At 35.1% G+C, this 19,586-nt stretch overlaps 1 protein-coding gene across 3 annotated transcripts in view; it reads right to left on the reverse strand.

Moving 5' to 3' along the window:
* The window catches only part of SUPT3H (SPT3 homolog, SAGA and STAGA complex component), a 560,098-nt gene that overhangs the window by 177,812 nt on the left and 362,700 nt on the right, over positions 1-19,586 (reverse strand). For all 3 annotated transcript variants that reach the window (XM_032340149.1, XM_032340151.1, XM_032340148.1), the window contains exons 4-6: positions 12,012-12,098; positions 8,841-8,931; positions 1,313-1,452 (exon numbers count right to left, since the gene is read on the reverse strand). In XM_032340149.1, coding sequence (XP_032196040.1) covers positions 1,313-1,452; positions 8,841-8,931; positions 12,012-12,098 — 318 coding nt within the window. The remainder of the gene's footprint in view (positions 1-1,312; positions 1,453-8,840; positions 8,932-12,011; positions 12,099-19,586) is intronic.

Here is a 19,586-nt window from a genome sequence, read left to right on the forward strand (position 1 = left end):
AGCCTGTTATTATTAGCTTAGTGCTACAGCATGCTCCATTTCTTCTCTTCTTCCTGATTGTGGAATGCCCTTCCAGGCAGCGGGCTTGGTTGACAGAGATTTTACCATTAACATTGAAAAGCTACTTGTTCTATTTCATTAATGTTTCACATATAGTCCTTCCTCCATGAATCTTTCTTAATGCCCATTAGTTTAATATAAAAATGTTTTTTTAAAAAAGCATAAATAATATTTGCTCTCTGTATAATGCATCATAAGTGAAACCATGCCACTAAACGATCATATCCTGTTTAGGCCATAATGACATCAGAAATATATGTTTATCATCTGCTTTGGACAACTTAGCATGATTTTGGCCCACGGCGAAGTTCAACTAAAACCATTTGCAGTTGCCCCAAACCAAGATAACCACACATTTTTAAGGTAATTGATACCTAAAGAGACCATTGCCTTTAGATCACAGTTCATGATCTAACCATACTAATTCTTTAAAGAAGGTTGTTAAAGTTTACAAAGCATGCATGTCTATTGGACTTCCTCCAGAATTTAACATGAAATAATTATATTTTTAGCATGCATAGAGATTATTAGCATGGTCTTTTTGGAGTTCTGGAATTACCTCTCTTGCCCCATTTAAAGAGAAGGGGATAATGGAGATTTTTTTTTTTTTAAACTGTAGAAGTATTATAATAAGGACAATAAGAATAATGCTTTTTATTTTGGAAGGCACTCAAATAAAATCAGTCATTTTTATGTCTGAATAAGTATTTAAGGAAACAGTAATTTTATGAATAGATAGCCTAGGCAAACAGAAAGCACACAATTTTCACATGTATTGTGAAAACATGTCCAGGGAACCCAAACCCATGGCACTAACTTTGTGTTACGGGGCTGGAAAGCACGTACTTGCCCTGGATACTACCTCAGCTAGTTAGTCCATTCAGAGTCTGAAAGATAGCTCTTCATGCCACGTGCCAACACGAAAGTGGGGAAATTACCTTTGCCCACAAGATAAATGGATGATTTGGAACAAAAAATAAGTTTGGAATAAAATAGTATCAGTAGAAGTTAGGCCTAGCAGGAAGCTTAGGGAAATCTACTTGTATTTAGAGGAGGAAAGAGAGAAACAGACTCCCAAAGTCTTGGCTGAAGGCAGAAATGGACACCCGTACAGGGCGACTCCGGGCGCCTTCAGACATGCAAACCCTGTTCTGGGCAATTCAGATAACAATTAAAGAACATAATAGAACCACATAGCATAAGCACTGCAGTAGGTTTTCTATTACATAAGAAGGAGAAGAGTGTACCATACCTCCATTCTTTCTTGCTTAACTTCATCGATCTCATCATCTTCAAACATTGCCAGGAGTTCTCCTGTTTGGTCAATAGAGTTGAGAAAGTCTTGGGCGATCTTCTGTCTTTTGTTCGCATTATTGCTGCCACTCAGTTTGTCTTCATGAACATAAGGGAAGGAACAAAATGTGCTTAACAGGTTTACATCAACACTAATCACTACATGTATCAAATACTACATGTGAAATTCAGAATTGGGAGTTCTCTCAAAATAGTCTTTAAAGGGAGAATCTTTGCATCTGAAACAAAAGCACAAGCCACGCAGAATTAAATCATTTACTCATGTCATGAGTAAAGTTGAGACAATAAAACACCAAATTGTCAATCCACATAGTAACTGCAAAGGGACTGTTAAAATTCCTTAAAAAAAAAAAAAAAGAGTCCTCGCATATTTAGAAAAAGCATCCTGTATATATGGAGCACATCTTCTTTACCCATTCTTCTGTTGAAGGGCATCTCTGCTCTTAAGGAGGGCATGAATTGCATGGAGCACTGGGTGTTATACGCAAACAATGACTCTTGGAACACGACATCAAAAACTAATGACTTACTGTATGGTGACTAACGTAACATAATAAGAAACAAGAAAAAAGAAAAGAAAAAGAATCCTGCTATAGCAAGCCTAATTCAGAAAATAAATAAAAACACTTAAATAAAAAACATCAAGACTGAGATCTGAAATTAAAAGGAGAGAATATTATGTATTTTATTGTGGCAATGTATTTGAAGCATAAAAGGACAAGATCTTACACTTTTTCTCTTAAGAGGTAAAACTACCATACTTATCTAGAAGCAAAACATAACTTTAAAAAATTATTGCAAAAGATCAAGAAGGAGTATAATATTACAATAGTTTAATGCATTAATATCAGTGTGGGTTAGGGAGAAAGAAATAAATTATTATTTTTTTAAGTGATAAAATACATGTGCAGATACCAGGTAAAGAAAATCCAAATATCTTAGGGTGAAAGCATCCAATTTTTCACAATTAAGTATGATAGGAACTATGGGTTTTCCATAAATGGCTGTCCTGGTCTATTTACAGCACAGACAATAATAAATATTTAAATATATCACAGATGGGATGGCTTAAAACAAATACTTATTTCTCACAATTCTAGAGTCTGGAAAATTCAAGATTAGGTGCTGGCACACTTGGTATCTGATGAGAGCCTGCTTCCTGGTTTGCAGATGGACTGTCTTCTCCTATCCTCATATGGCAGAAAGCAAAAGCAAACTCTCCTGTGTCTCTTCTTTGAAGGGCACAAATCCCATTCATGAAGGCCCCTCCCTCATGACTTAATTGCTTTCCAAAGGCTCTACCTCAAAATACCATCACGTTGGGGACTGGGCTGCAAAATACCAATTCTGGGAGGATACAAACATTCCATTCATAGCAATGACCTTTACCAAGTTGAGAAAGTTCCCATCTCGGTTTTTTTAGCATTCCTCTCATTAAAGACTTTTGAATTTTTTTCAAATAATTTTTCTACATTTACTGAGATGATCATGTGATTTATGACCTTTATGATGTATTATACAAAGTATTTTCTAAATTTAAACCAATCTTCCATTTGTGGGATAAACCCCATTTGGTCATGGGGTTTACCCTAACCCTAACCCTAACCCTTTTTAGATGTTGCTGGATTTGGTTTACTGAATATTCTGTTAGGGATTTTCACATCTATATTAAAGAAGATGTTATAGCATCCTCCTGAATGGCAAAAGATATTTGTAAATTATATATCTGCTAAGAGCTTAATATCTAAAATATACGAAGAACTTACATAATTCAATAACAAAAACCCCCAAATAATCTGATCAAAAATAGCCAGAGGACTCGAATAGATATTTTTTAAAGAAGATATACAGATGGCCAATAGACATGTGAAATGATGCTCAACATCAAAAATCAGGAAAATGCAAAACAAAACCACATTGAGATACCACCTTACTCCTGTGAGAATGGCCAGATTAAAAAAAGGCGAGAAGTAACAAGTGTTGGTGAGACTGGTGAGATGTGGAGAAAAAAAGAAAAAAAAACAAAAACAAAAAAAAACCCTTGTGCATTGTTGGTAGGAATGGAAACTGGTGCAGCCAGTATGGAAGAAGGTATGGAGGTTTCTCAAAAAATTGAAAGTAGAATTATCATATGATCCAGTAATTCCACCACTGGGTATTTACCCAAAGAAAATAAAAACACTAATTCAAAATGATAAATGCAACTAGATGTTTTTTTACAGCATTATTTATAATAACCAAATTATGGAAACAACCAAAGTGTCCGTCAATAGATGAATGGATAAAGAAGATGGACACACACACACACACACATACACAAACACAATGGAATATTACTTAGCCACACACACACACACAAAACAAGATCTTGCCATTTGCAACAAAATGTATGGACCCAGAGTATATAATGCTAACTGAAGTACTTCAGAAAGAGAAAGGCACGTATCTCATGATTTCACTCATATGTAGAATTTAAGAAACAACCAAAGAAAAAAAAAGGACAAATGAAAAAACAGACTCTTAAATTCAGAGAACGAACAGATGGTTGCCAAAGGGGAGGTGAGGAAACTGGTGAAATACATAAAGGAGCATAAGAGAAACTTCCAGTTACAAAACAAGTAAGTCACAGAGATGGAAAGTACAGCATCAGGAATACAGAGAAGCAATGTATTAGTCTTTAGTTTTCTTTTTGTCTTTGTCTGGTTTTCATATCAGCATAATACTGGCCTTGTAAAATGAGCTGGAAAAGATTGGTGTTAATTGTGCTTTAAACATGTAGTAGAATCCATCATGAGGTCATTTAGCCCTGGGTTTTTCTTTGGGGAAGTCTTAATATTATTAATTCAAAGAATTTACTTGCCATAGGTGTACACACATTTTCTATTTCTTCTTGATTCAGTTTCAGTAGTTTGTGTTTTCAAAGGATAAAAAGCAGGTATTTATAGAATTGGTTATATTAACTATTGTATTTACCATTTGTTTCTTTTCATTTCTTTCTGTAATTGGAGAAGCCATCTTGTGCCACTCCTTCCTCCAACACAGCTTTGTTACCACCCACCTAACTTATGTTGTTACTGTCAAATATACTGTAATATATAACTACATGTATCTACATGTGTATATCTACCTGTTATAGACTTAACATTATAATTATTATATTGTTTCATACATGGTTTTTTAAATCAGTTAAGAAAGGGAAAAAGATGCAATTATATTGTCTATTTTACTTACATAATTACCTTTACAGGTACTTTTGTTTGTGTGTCTGTATGTATGTGTGTGTATGTGTATGGAATGAAAGTATTGTCTGGTGCCAGTTACTTGAGCCATAAGAACTAACTTTCCTATTTTTTTTGTGTGTGTAAGATTTCATTTTATTTATTGACAGAGAGAGGCACAGCAAGAGAGGGAACACAAATTGGGGGAGTGGGAGAAGGAGAAGCAGGCTTCCTGCTGAGCTAGGAGCCCAGTGTGGGGCTTGGTCCCAGGACTCTGGGACCATGACCTGAGATGAAAGCAGATGCTTAACAACTGAGCCACTCAGGTGCCCCACTTTCATATTTTTTAATATGGATTTGCTACCAAGAAATTCACCCAGTTCTTATTTATGTGGGAATATATTTCATTTTGTCTTTACTTTTAAAAGATAGTTTTGCTGGATATGTTTCTTGGTTAACAGTTTTTTTTTTATTTGTTTGTTTTTGTTTTTAAGCAATTTGAATATGTCATTCTATGGCTATTCTGACATATATATATATATATATATATATATATATATATATATATACATAAATATATATTGTTTTTTAAATCTATATTGTTAATGAGAAATCAGCTGTTAATATTGCTGGAGCTTGACTGGATGTGAAGAGGTGCATTTCTCTTGCGGCTTTTGTGATTTTCTCTTTGTCTTAGTCTTCTTACATTTTTAGAAGAATATGTGTGAATGTGGATCTCTATGTGATTATCCTAATTGGAGCTGGCTGACCTGCTTGGATATAATGATTTTGATCAAAGTAGAGAAGTTTCAATCATTATCTCTTTGAAGATTTTTTTCTGCTCCTCTGTATCATTTTCTTTCCTTCTGGTAGTCCCAGTATGTATATGTTGGCTTATATAATGATGCCTCAGATTTCTCTGTTAATTTATCTTCATTCTGTTTTTTTGTTTTTCAGATGGCATAATCTTTAACAATCTGTCTTCAAGATCAGATTCTTTCTTCTCACTTCAAAGGTACTACTGAGACTCTTCACTGAATTTTTCATTTTAGTCATTGTGCATTCCAACCCCAGAATTCTCAATTGTTTCTTTTTTATGATTGGTCTCTATATTTTATTCTTTTTTAAAGTTTGTAAAAGTTATTAAACTTTTTTAAAGTTTTATTTTATTATTTATTAAAATTTTGTTAGTTAACATTCAGTATAATATTAGTGTCAGGTATACAATATAGTGATTCAACACTTCCACACAATACACAGTGTTCATCAGAACAATTTCTTAATTTCTCTTAATCCTTAATATCTCTTAATTGATATTTTCTATTTTGTGAGACATTATAATCATACCTTCCTTTTGTTCCTTAAAAATGGTTTCCTTTATTCTTTGAACGCATTTATGACTGCTACTGTGAAGTTTTTGTGTTGTAAGTCCAACATCTTGGCCCCCTCAAAGGCAGTTTGTGTTGTCTGCTTTTTGTTCATTTTTAATGGCTCACACATTTTTTTGTTTTTTTTTTTTGCTTGTCTAGTATTTGGTGGTTATCATTGGTGAAAATGGGTATTTTATTTTGTAGTAACTCTAAATAGTAATTCCCTTTTCTTCCTGGGGCCTGTTGTCATTATTTGCTTGTTTGGTTGTTTATTTGATTAGTGATTTGGATAGACTGGTTCAATAAAATCTTTTTGCCTCATAGCACATGGCCTCTGAAGTTGTTTCCCAGAGAGCACAAATGTGAGCATGCAATTGGTCTCCTCAGTCACCAGGGATACCGTAGTGTTAGTCAGTTTCTCTTTGACTGTCATTTTTCCTGATCTCTCCATTAAGTTTCTGGCTGGTTTGATTCCACATGGGGTATCACACACAGCTGTTAGCTTCCACTGACTTCTGGATGATTGCTCTATTGTTTTTGATAATACTCTTGGGCATGTTCCACAGATTGGTCTGAATGATGTCAGGCCCCTTTGCAGAGTCCAGATATTACCAGCCTTTACATTTTGCTCTGACCCCAGAAAGATTCTTCTTAGCTGTCTCTTCCATTTGTTTCCTCTGTCAAACCTTTAGCTGACATCCTGTTTTATTTGTTGTCCTAGTATCATGTAGCTTCCAGCTTCCCCTTAATTACTCACAATCAGGATTTCCATAGTATTTTTATAGCACCCTTAGGTATGAAATTCCACATGCTCTGTTCTAAAATGTCAGTCCTCATAGAGAAAGCTGCCAAGCTCTCTCTTATCAAAGCCTATCTCTCCCTCGGGGCTGAACCTCTGTATCACTGTACTGGATTTTACTAAAAAGATTCCTAGATCTATATGTGGAGAGCTAGGAAGGGATGGCAGTCCACTGTCTTCTGGGCTTCTCCCTTCTGGTGTGGAGCTTTACTTCAAGCTAGGTTGGGGCAATCAGGACCCAGTATTCTTAGCCTGTCATGTCTGGGTTAGAGCTTTCCTATGAAGAGAGAATGGGTGGAAACTCTGGTCCTTTTAACTGTGCCTGCATGGAATAAAGCTTCTGCAACATGGAGCCAGAGGAGATGAGAGATGCCAACCTCCTGGGGGGAAACTCTTGTCCTAGACTGGTAGCTGAAAGAATCATGTGTCCAGTGTTCTTGGAAACACTTGCTCAGAGTAATGCTTCCACCATTCTGAGCTGAGGTTCCAGGAGGAAAGAGGAGGGGTAATGGGAGCAGGTCATGGCTCAAATAAAACAGACTCTCACTGTTCTTAATGAGATTTGGATTTCCTTAAATATGTACTTCTTCATTTGCTGTATACCCTTAACGACAACTTATAGAGACTTCATGCCATTACTTTTTAAAGCTTTCACCAGTAAAATGTGTTTTACTGGGAAAAAAATCTATCCTCATATGGCCATTCTCAAAGTCCTACCTCAGTATTAGATACATTTTACTGGAGTACTTTATCTTATTAAGTTATATCAACTATTTTAAAACTTTATGTGATACAAAAAACTAGAAAATTTAAATGAAATTAAAGAGATGAGATCTGAAATAAATAAGGAGGAGAGGGCATCAGACACATATGACATTGCTAGTACAACTGAATACTAGTCTCACCACTCTGAGCTTCTTATGTTCTGAGTTTGGTATTAAAAGCTATCATTTATTCAATCTCAGGGATGTATCAGGTGATTTTCATACATTATGTTAAACTCTCATAAGAACTCCACTATGGTGAGTGGTATAATTTTTGACTTACGAGAAAAATGATACTCAAGTTCACATAGAGAGAAAGCAGAGAACTAGGAAAGACAGGAATTCAAGTCTGTATTCTTTATGCTCTTCAAAAAAGGAAGCATGTAAATTCAACTGGAGAACTACTTATCAGAAATTAAATTCTCTGAGAATTGCAGGAATATTAAATAGGCAACACTGATTAAACATTTGATATGAATTTGTTTGTGTTTTGCATGGTAATTACACTTACTTATTTATTGAAGTTATGTAAATCTAAATTTACTTCCAAGATTTATTAACTCTTCAGTGGGTTTTGAGCAGTTTTCTGAAGTTCTCAATCCAAAAGAGTTTGTTTATTTATCAATGTATTTATTAGCAATGGGATAACCACTATGTAGTGACTACATTCAACACAAATACATGAGTTATTTTATAGCATGTATTTATTTTGACTCAGTAAGTATCGTTTAGTACATTTCTGTTTTCAGCTTAGCACTGCTTGATTCTACAACATTAATATCTTTTTCTAAATATTCTGAAATGGAATTGAGTTGGAAAATCAGATAAGGAAAATTTTTTACCCCGTGTTGGGCTGTTGGTAAGATTTCAAATAGCACAGTAATAACACACCAAAATGAGGTGACTTTACATCATACTGCATATCAGATACTTTCTATAATAAATTAAGAAAAACCCATATGTGAATTTCAGAGATCTATGATAACAGTTCTGGCTTCCTATACCCACAACAGAAAAACTTTGCTTGCTAAGATCAATTATGTTTTGAATCAACATGATTTTCTCAGTTTCATGACATTCTGATAAAAAACAGGCCATATGATTAAAAGAACTGACATAGCAGATTACTATGAAGCCATGTAAATAGAAAATCACAAGATTTAGCTGCCAACTAAATAGCTACTTGGATAATTTCTAAGCTACATTATTTAACAAAAGCACATATATTTCACGGTGATGGAAAAGTCCACACTAACAATTTATCAGTGTGTCATCCATCACGCATGTCACATTGCTCTCAGTGTTTTTGGGTTACCTTCCAGAAGGTCATCCTCATCTATACCCTTGACAATCTTGGATTTGTAGTCTCGGAAAAACATGTACTTTAGCAGTCTTCTAAGCTTTTTCTGTTGAAAATATGAAATAAGAAATCGTATACATTACATTCACTTTACTGTTTGCAGAATACTATGATAATTAAATTTAATAAACTTATATTCTAGGATCACTGGGAAAAATACAGCAATTCTTACCATAAAACTATGGAATAAAAGATGTCACCATATTAAACATAAAAGCTAAAAAACATTTTTGAAGGCACTTTTCATTTGTAAGTATCCAAATGTTCCAGAATTACAATGATTGCTTTTTTTTTGTCTTACAAAAAGTTTAAATTCTTCCTGAAGACTGTGATATCACACTCTCCAAACTAAAATAACTATAGTAATTTATAAACATCTAGACAAGGATTTTATAACAACTGCTTTAAAAAAGCCAAGCAACTTTCCTTTTTATTGTTTTTTAATCTCTGGAAATGTTTTAATTTTTTTTAGAAGTGTTGGTTTATGTTTTATATTTCTGAAAAACATTCTATAATCTGAGAAATATGTTTCAATGGGACTCAAAGCTGATGAATGATAGATGGGTCCTGATGGTTTTCTTTAGGGTTTTTTTTTTTTTTGACATTTTTTTATTTGTTTTTATTTATTTATTTTATTTTTTTCTTTAGTTTTCCTTAGGTTTATTAGAAGACCTTAATACTGCTTAACTTTAAAGGTAACTGATAATACTCTGTAATTTGTTGTGCGCTTACACTTGGGATGTATTATAACTTGGTTCCTGACCTTCAGGTTTGATATTCCTAATTACGGCTGAAACATAGTACATTTTACAAAGCTCTTTTATAAGCACCTTATTTGATCAACCCTGAAATACAGACAAATAAAATCATCTCCTTTTTATATACAGGCAAACAGGTTAAAAATAGCTTTACAACTAGAGCTTAGCCGGGCCAGAGATAGAACATTAGTATTGGAATTCAGTTTCTTTATTTACGATTTTAAGTAAAGTGCCTACCATATAGTACCACTGGGATGAATAAATGAAAGAAAGAGTGAAGATGCTGAGAGTGAGACAGCAGACAGTCAATAAATACTGCATGAATATAAACTAGAATTAGGAAGAGAAAAACAACACACCTGTAAACAGTTCTTCTGCTACCCTTCTTTTTTTTCTTTGCTCTGATTGCATTCAATACTTCAGATTTTATTTTGTCTTATATTACATCTCTATAAACTACTTTAATTTTGTTTAGAAGATGTCGGCATACAAATACAATTATTATTTTCAAGAGAAAAGGAGAACTCTGGCAGCTCTCATATTACATCTATGTTCTCAGCTGATGAAAGGATTCTGGTTAAGAGTCCTACTGGACAGTAGAGGGGCCCTGTCAGTTAGTGTATATTCCCATAGTTTCACTATGATTTTAAATGCAGACTTTCCCAAAAGGCAGGAGAAAGTGTCAATGTGGACTATTTTTTGTGCTAGCCTCTTTAACTCTGTCATGAAAGACTGGACATACTCTGTAAAGTACTAATACAAACTCCGCTGTTCTCTAGGGGCCTTCATGAAGGACCTTGGCTCCAGGTCCTCATTTTCTATCAGTGCTAGTTCCCTCCTCACAGCACCACTGCTGCCCTGTGCCTATTACTGCTTGGTCCCTCCAAGTATAATGAAGTCACCAAATCCTGCATATTTGTACTCCTTACTATCTCTCTGAAATCCACCTTCCTATCCACTTCCAGTGCCCATCATATTTTGCATTGATTACTGAATCAGCATCTTGGCTAGTTCCTTTGCATTTGGTCCATTCTACATACAACTGCATGAGTCTCAGACACCTCTACTTCAACAAATCCTTCAGCCTCTCGACTAATGACACAACTTTGAAATTCTGCTTCTTCAACTAAATCAGACAGGTTTCCTAAACCAGATTATAGCTTCTCAATAGTGAAGACATTTCTCTTCTCTTCCTTTATATTCCTCATACAAAGAGTTAATGAAGTAAGAATTTATACAATTTAATATTAGATTGGTCATGGTGTGGTTTGTAGGTCTCTGAATCTTACTGTCTAAAGAAGAGAAAATACTATATCTAAGTTTAAGTTGACCTTCAATCAATTAGAATTAAAATATTTCACAAATATAAAGGAATTGGATATTGGAAAGGATGTTAACAAGGCTATCCAAAAGGTGGATGAGATGTCTTCTGATTGAAAAAACACCCAACCCCCCCCCCCAAAACAAAACAAAACAAAAAACCAAAAAACCAGCCACAAGCATACTAAATTGGTAGAAGAGGAATGGGTATGTATAATGAAGAGGCCAGGGAAAAACAATCAAGAAGAGAAAAATGGACCATCAGAAACCAAGCCCTGCTCATTGGGGACAATAGCTACCATAACTCTGCTAGTTTTTGTACATGTAACATTTAGATGACACTACTAAAAACATGTAAAACATTATAAAATATATTTGTTCAGATTTATAGGAAATTATTTTATTAAAGTACAATGTACTACAGAAAACGCAGACATCATGAGCATAGAGTTCAAAAAATTTTCCTATTTTCAACTAGCTACTCATGGGAGATAGGACAAAATTAGACAGGTAAATACCACCCTAAATATTTTAATTACCAGAGTTCAAAGAGTAAGAAAGGTAAAACTTTACCATAAAAACTCTGAACATTATTATATTGATGCCACTGAAAGACTCATCTCTATTGACTCTTCCTATAAATGGTATGTCACAGAATAAACCTTGAAACAAACCCTGGGAAAGCCTGTAATCTTGTGTAGAATTAGAAGAAAAATAAATATGCCATTCAGTTCTATCTCACTTATCTGAACAAAGCATACGATTGATACTCAGTGAATATTATGTAGCTATGAAAATGTTGAAAGAGATACAGAATGGTAAGTGAGAATTAGTTGGTAGCATAATTCTAGGTCAGTGCTCTGGTGCTGTTTGAACAAGCATCTATTCTCTTAGAGCAAATCATTCTATGCAAACTATGAAGAATAAAACATCAGTTTAATAGTTGCATTCCAATTTGAAAGCCATATAACAAGGATACAGTTCCTTAAATAAGCATAACTGAATACCAAACATGGCATGTTAATACAATGAAAATGCTGTATATTACCTTATCCTTGCGCATCAAAAACAGAAGGTCTTCGGCAGAGATTACCCTTGCTCCCCGGAGCTGAGAAACTTCAGCAGCTTGCTGTAACTAACAGCAAAGAGAATTTAGAATTTTTTTTCCTCCATAATTTAAATTAAATATACTACAGTCATGATGTCTCAAGAGAGATAAATATACTAAGCGTTAAAAACCTTTGGGAATAATCTGGCAATCACATTACTGCTTTAAAAAGTGAAATGTCTTATGTTTGAAAGTTAAAAAAAAAAAGAGCAATTAAATAAGCCCACCTGTAACTGATACAATAAACAGAAATCCTTGATTTCTTTCATGCAAAGGAAAAATCATGTGCAGCTTCCAGAAATGCATTAATGCACCTGAAAATAATCTTATGAAATTTTATCCTCATATCCATGTGAGCAATGGTTTCACTCAGTATCACTAGTTGAATAAGTATATTATTAATCTGAGCTCCCATGCTGGTATGATTTGAAATAGGCCCATTCAGAACTTTAAAAGATCAACAAAAACAGTAGCTGTTTCTAATATCCAAAGGAAAAAAAATAGTTTTAGTTTTGGCAAGTCTTCAGTGGGCAAAGGATTCAGTCCATAAATCATAATACTGGACTGCATTAATTTCTTTCCACACTAATCACATGCACACAAAAAGTTAACTGTATCTGGAATGCACAACACAAAACATACTGCATGAAAAGTTAGATTCCCCCTGCAATGTTCATCTGGGCCCTTATATCTACAAAGTTGAGATTTTTCTGGAATTCAGAAGTCCTAGAAACACAATCTTACTTGAAAATGACCTGGAAAATAAAAGAATGTGAAAAATGATAGTTCTATTTTTTTGGCAAAGGCAAAATCGGTTTCTTATTTTGATTAGTTGGAAGGAACATAAAATACGTCCAGATGAAAAAAATAAAGATGCTGGAGAAAACACTACAAATATGTGCCTGTAACTTCTTCCAAATTTGATCAAACCGTGGTGATTGCACCACACCATCTCTGTCCAATATTATAAAAATATTTACATATAAAGGTAATATTTACATATAAAGGTTCCTAAATGCATTCTTCTTTGAAAGGAATAAATCTAACATATTCCTGAAAACTAATCTTTAAAAAGTGACATACTGTTATCTTAACAATTATAAGGAATCAAATAGTGCATTTGTTCTAAAGAAATTCTGCTCAAATGTTTAAGCGATTTTGCTAAGTAAGCTTCAAACCTTGTCTAAATACACAGACTACAAAATAGACTATAAACTCCCTATGTGTCAGCCTTACCACTGAATTTCCTGGATACTGGTGGTTGGTATATAAACATAATTCTACCTAAATATAGAAATTTAAATTTAACTGTGAGCCATTTAAAAAGAAATCTTGGGGGAAAGGTTTTAAAAAGATGATGTATCTACTCAGAAACTAAAAGTTTTCAGCAGGAAAAATGTGAACATATTTTTCTAAAAACTGGAATAGTGTCGGGGAAATATTTTTTTTTTCAAATAAAAACATTTCTATCACAGTATAAAATACACACAATCAGTGTGGAGAAGAACATGGGCCCAGTATCCACTTAAATGTGTGGATGTATACAGGGAACCAGGAGGCAGCCTTGTCAAGTAAGTTTGTATTTTCTTTCATGAGGGATGGTGAGGATTTGACAACTGTCAAGTACTATACAGACAGAAGTAATTTCACTATGTTAAGAAAGGATCAGAAGTATATATCCCAGAAGAGTTTTCCCAACTAATCGTTTACAAATACTACATATCCATAAATCATCTGTATTTATAATCATCTTCAAAATGTCAGTTTACAAACACATTGACCAGGAAAAAAACAGAAAATAGAAAATAAAGACATAGGAGAGTTAGACATTTAAAACACCTTTGAAAACCAGTAAACGATGACTGCAGGGATCTGGAACTTATGTCCTGGTATGTGGTCATAATTTTCAGGAAAATCTAACTTTAGTTTTCATCTATCTGATGCACTAATTTCCTTCACCTAACTTCGTGCCCTTACTAGCACTGGCACTGCTGGAATTCTCCTAATATGCCCTGGACTTTCAAGAAGTGATTCCTTAGGACTGAATGCGATCACTGTGTTACTTCAACAAGGCTACCTCCCTCAATGTGCCTCGTGCTCTAAAATTAGCCCTCCCGAACTCTGACCTCTTCTCTACAGAGTGAGGCGAGCAATTTTATCAGCTAATTGCAGTGATCACACTGTAAACGTGTGTATTCTGCACTGGCTTCCTTCTAGAAATTTTTGTCCATGTCTACCCGAAAATAAAGAAACTCCTCTTTAACAATATAAAGCTTAAAAAGCTTAAAAAACAGATTAGCAGCTTGTCAGTCCAGTTCCACAGAAAGCTGAGCTCAGATTTGGTGTCTTTCATGTGAAAGCAATTCTCGAGTCAGGAAACCAAAATCATAAAATATTCCTAATAACTTCAGTGTTAAAAAAAATCATTCTATATTTTATGCAATCCCTCAACTTCTCAATCTTTGAAACTAAATGGAAGTTGTACTTACTTCATTACTCACTGTTGTATGTTAAATATTTCTGGTAGTAAGTAGAATAACATGAAATAATGGCATACTTCACAATTTTTTATTTATAATGAAAATAATATACATTGAATTGTGATATAAAATATGCAAGAAATAATGGGGCACAAAAATATTTTAAGACAAATCACTAGTAGAATGAGAATACAAGCTTCATTTTTTTTTTAAATTTCTTTTCAGCGTAACAGTATTCATTGTTTTTGCACCACACCCAGTGCTCCATGCAATGTGTGCCCTCCATAATATCCACCACCTGGCTCCCCCAACCTCCCACCCCCCGCCCCTTCAAAACCCTCAGGTTGTTTTTCAGAGTCCATAGTTTCTCATGGTTCACCTCCCCTTCCAATTTCCCTCAACTCCCTTCTCCTCTGCATCTCCCCATGTCCTCCATCTTATTTGTTATGCTCCACAAATAAGTGAAACCATATGATAATTGACTCTCTCTGCTTGACTTATTTCACTCAGCATAATCTCTTCCAGTCCTGTCCATGTTGCTACAAAAGTTGGGTATTCATCCTTTCTGATGGAGGCATAATACTCCATAGTGTATATGGACCACATCTTCCTTATCCATTCGTCCACTGAAGGACATCTTGGTTCTTTCCACAGTTTGGCGACCGTGGCCATTGCTGCCATAAACATTGGGGTACAGATGGCCCTTCTTTTTACTACATCTGTATCTTTGGGGTAAATACCCAGTAGCGCAATTGCAGGGTCATAGGGAAGCTTAATTTTTAATTTCTTGAGGAATTTCCACACTGTTCTGCAAAGTGGCTGCACCAACTTACATTCCCACCAACAGTGTAAGAGGGTTCCCCTTTCTCCACACCCTCTCCAACACACGTTGTTTCCTGTCTTGCTAATTTTGGCCATTCTAACTGATGTAAGGTGGTATCTCAATGTGCAAACTTCATTTTCTTAACTATACGGATAAAGGTATGGTAATGTAACCTTGAGTTATTTATTAGCAACTTAGTAAAATATTGTGCTACAAGACATTATTATTTTACCACAACACCAACTCATGTACAGAATGTTTTTTCTGATAAATATTATTTGTTCTTCAAAGTAAACAAAAAATAATTTATAACAACTGTTCTTCAAAGTAAACAAAAAATAATATAATTTATAACAATTGTTTAAAAGACAAAAGTGGGGCACCTGGGTGGCTCAGTGGGTTAAAGCCTCTGCCTTTGGCTCAGGTCATGATCCCAGGGTCCTGGGATCGAGCCCTGCATAGGGCTCTCTGCTCAGCAGGGAGCCTGCTTCCCTTCCTCTCTCTCTGCCTGCCTCTCTGCCTACTTGTGATCTCTGTTTGTCAAATGAATAAATAAAAGTCTTTAAAAGACAAAAGTTTCCTTTGCATAACTCATCATGTTTGCATTTTAAAATATTTTATGACACTTTATTTGGAAGTTAGGCATAAAAAGTCCTTAAAAATTTACATGTCGGGGCGCCTGGATAGCTCAGTGGGTTTAAGCCTCTGCCTTTGGCTCAGGTCATGATCCCAGGGTCCTGGGATCGAGCCCCGCATCGGGCTCTCTGCTCAGCGGGAAGCCTGCTTATCTTCCTCTCTCTCTCTGCCTACTTGTGATTTCTGTCTGTCAAATAAATAAATAAAATCTTAAAAAAAAATTTACATGTCATCTTAAATGCCTCATCTTTGATCCCACAAATCTCTTTTTAATTTCTCATTGCTGTTAATGACACTAACATTCAAACTCATTTTATTTTCCTCCCTCTGCTACCTTTCCACTAACCTCTGTTGATCTGGTTGTTTTGTTTTACTCTGTTCATGGTCTTGAATTTGCTCTCTACTTAGTATTCACCCTAATCTAGGCTTGTGGGGCTATTTGCATACTGGTTTCAAAATTTCAATGTCTCCAAATTGTGATGCAATCAGATTTAAGTGCTAAAACGATCTTGCTCAAATATAATGCCCGTAATTCTTTTTCCAGGATCTGTAGAAGTCATGATTATCTAACTTCAGTGTGGTCTTTAAAGCCTGACTGACTCACAGATTTTCACTACACCTTCATTCTCATTATATTCCTTTTTTTCCCCTCATATCATTCTACGGTTAAACTCCAATAATTTCAATTATATTTTCATACTTTTGTGCATTTTTAATGATTAATTTTTTTAAAAAAGATTTTACTTATTCACTTGTTAGACAAAGAGAGAGAGAGAGAACACACAAGCAGGGAGAGCAGCAAGCAGGGGGAGCAGCTTGAGCAGCAGGAGCAGCTTGCTCCCTACTGAGCAAGGATCCTGATGTGGGACTTGATCCCAGGACCCCAGGATCATGACTTGAGTTGAAGGCAGACACCTAACCCACCGAGCCACCCAGGCATCCTATGTAATGATTAATTTTATGTGTCAACTTGACTGGGCCATGAAGTGCTCAGACATTTGGTTGAACATTATTCTGGGTGTGATTATGAGGGTATTTCTGGGATGAAATTAATATGTGAATAGGTAAAATAAGTAGACTGCCCTCCCAAATGTGGGTGGACCTCAACCTATCAGTTGAAGAACTGAATAGAACATTATCACCTCACAACTATCAGAATAGCTAAAATCAGCAACACAAGAAACAACAGGTGTTGTCCAGGATGTGGAGAAAGGGGAATCTTCCTGCACTGTTGGTGGGAATGCAAATTGGTGTGGTTACTCTGGATAACAATATGGAGGTTCTTCAACAAGTTAAAAATAGAACTACCCTATGATCTAACTGCACTACTAGGTATTTACCCAAAGGATACAAAATACTAATTCAAAGGGACACATGCACCCCGATGTTTACAGTAGCATTATCAACAATAGCCAAATTATGGAAAGAGCCCAGGTGTCCTTCAACTGACGAATGGATAAAAAGATCATATAAATATATATATATATATAAAATCTTATACACATACATGCACATACATAGAATGGAACATTACTCAGCCATAAATAAGAATGAAACTTTGCCATGTGCAATGGCATGGATAGAGCTAAAGAGTATTACGCTAAGCAAAATGAGTCAGTCAGAGAAAGACAAATAGCACATGATTTCACTCATATGCTGAACTTACTAAAGAAAGCAAACAAGCAAAGGGAAAAAAGAGAGAGAGAGAAGCAAACCAGGAAATAGACTCTTAACTATAGAGAAGAAAACTGATGGTTACCAGAGGGGAGGTGGGTGGGGGGATGGATGAAATAGGAGTTGGGATTAAGGAGGGCACTTGTTGTGATGAGCACTGGGTGTTGTATGGAAGTGCTGAATCACTATATTGTACACCTGAAAGTAATACTACACTGTATGTTAACTAACTTGAACTTAAATAAAAACGTAACCCATAAGTGCCAAATAAAAGGGAATGGAATGCTTTCTGCCTACCTTAAAATGGAACATCTCCTGTTTTTCAGGCTGAACTCAGGCTGGAATTATATTTCACCTCTCCTGTGTCTCCAGCTTGCTAACTACAGAACTTGGGACTCCTTAGCCTCCATAATCATGGAATCCAATTCCTTACTACCTACCGACTATCCATCTATCCAACCATATACACCCCCTCCACACACACACACACACACACCCCTCTTATTGGTTCTGTTTTTTCTGGAGAGCCTTAATACAGAATTATAGTCAAATTATGAGAAATTCTTGATTCCTTATGGGATACAGCACTTTACTCTTTAAAATATAGGTTTTAAAATAATTTTATAAAAAAAATCTGTGATTATCTTCATACAATAGTGTTTGTTACCTAACCTAGGTGTGAAACTCATATACCCAGTTTATAATATGTTGATTATACTTGTCAGTGAGTTTCTACTTTATCTTTCTCACCCAGTTACTCAATACTTTCACTTCCCAACTACACTTTGAATAAAATCTCCAGGTCCAGGACCACCATTCCCTAACAGGCAGTTTTTAAATGTTTGTCAAATATTGGCAGCCCATTTCCCCTTGACAACTGTCAGTTTTCTCATCTTTGATATAAATGAATTGGGCTAGATGAAGTCAATGAACTCTGCATCTGTCTGGGACCCACATAAATTCGGCAGATAAGTTTTCTCTAAAGTTCCAAAAGGTCTTAAAAGTATAGCAAGTTTCACAATTATTAACATCCTGAAAATATTCCATTTTAACCACACTTCTGTTGTACCTTTTTCCTTTGGGTTTTAACTAAATCCCTGGATCTTACCTTTTTGAGGATACATAGTAAATAAATAAATAGTAAAAGGCAAGAGTTGTTGAAAGCCATGTTATGAAAAGCTAGGCTGTCCCCTGGCCCAAGATTTATTTGTCTGTCTTTCTATCCATTGGTTGACCACTCACTATTTACCAGGCCAGATTCTAGGTCAGACGATGAAAGGAAGCTCTGCTTACAACTGTACTTCTCAGCCACCAATTCTCTCCGAGTCTCCATGTTGTGACTGAAAGCAGCAGGAGTTCGGAAATCTGGATTCCAGGTCTAACTCTACTACTCACATATTCACATAACTGTGAGATCAGATATATCAATTATTTCCCTAGATTTTTCAGTTTATAAATATATTTTTTTCCATTTGAAGTGGGTAACCAATGGTTTTAATGACTACTAGGGGAATTAATAATCTTAGCAGTAACAACAGTTATCATTTATTGAATACCTAATTTGCACCAGGTACTGTACTGTGTGTTATATTCAATTTGCTTAAACATTTTTAAAATTTAAGTTAAAATGTAAATAACATTAAAAGTCAAACTATACTCTAAGTTTTTAATGACAGACATGACTACCTTACCAAACTTCTTTCTAGTGGTTCTGCTTCAAGAGGCAACCACTTTCAACTTGTTTAGCTTGTTTTGCTGTTATTCACCTACATATTTGAAATACGCTTATAATATGCTTCTTTTCTTTATTTTTCACCTATAAATACTGTCAATTCTACCACTGAAGATAAAGAAGACACAGTATTCTCAGCTGCCTCTTATTTAACCATCCCCTTCTTCCCC

The sequence above is a fragment of the Mustela erminea genome, chromosome 4, assembly GCF_009829155.1.
Source record: "Mustela erminea isolate mMusErm1 chromosome 4, mMusErm1.Pri, whole genome shotgun sequence".
In the NCBI taxonomy this organism is placed as follows: Eukaryota; Metazoa; Chordata; class Mammalia; order Carnivora; family Mustelidae; genus Mustela; species Mustela erminea.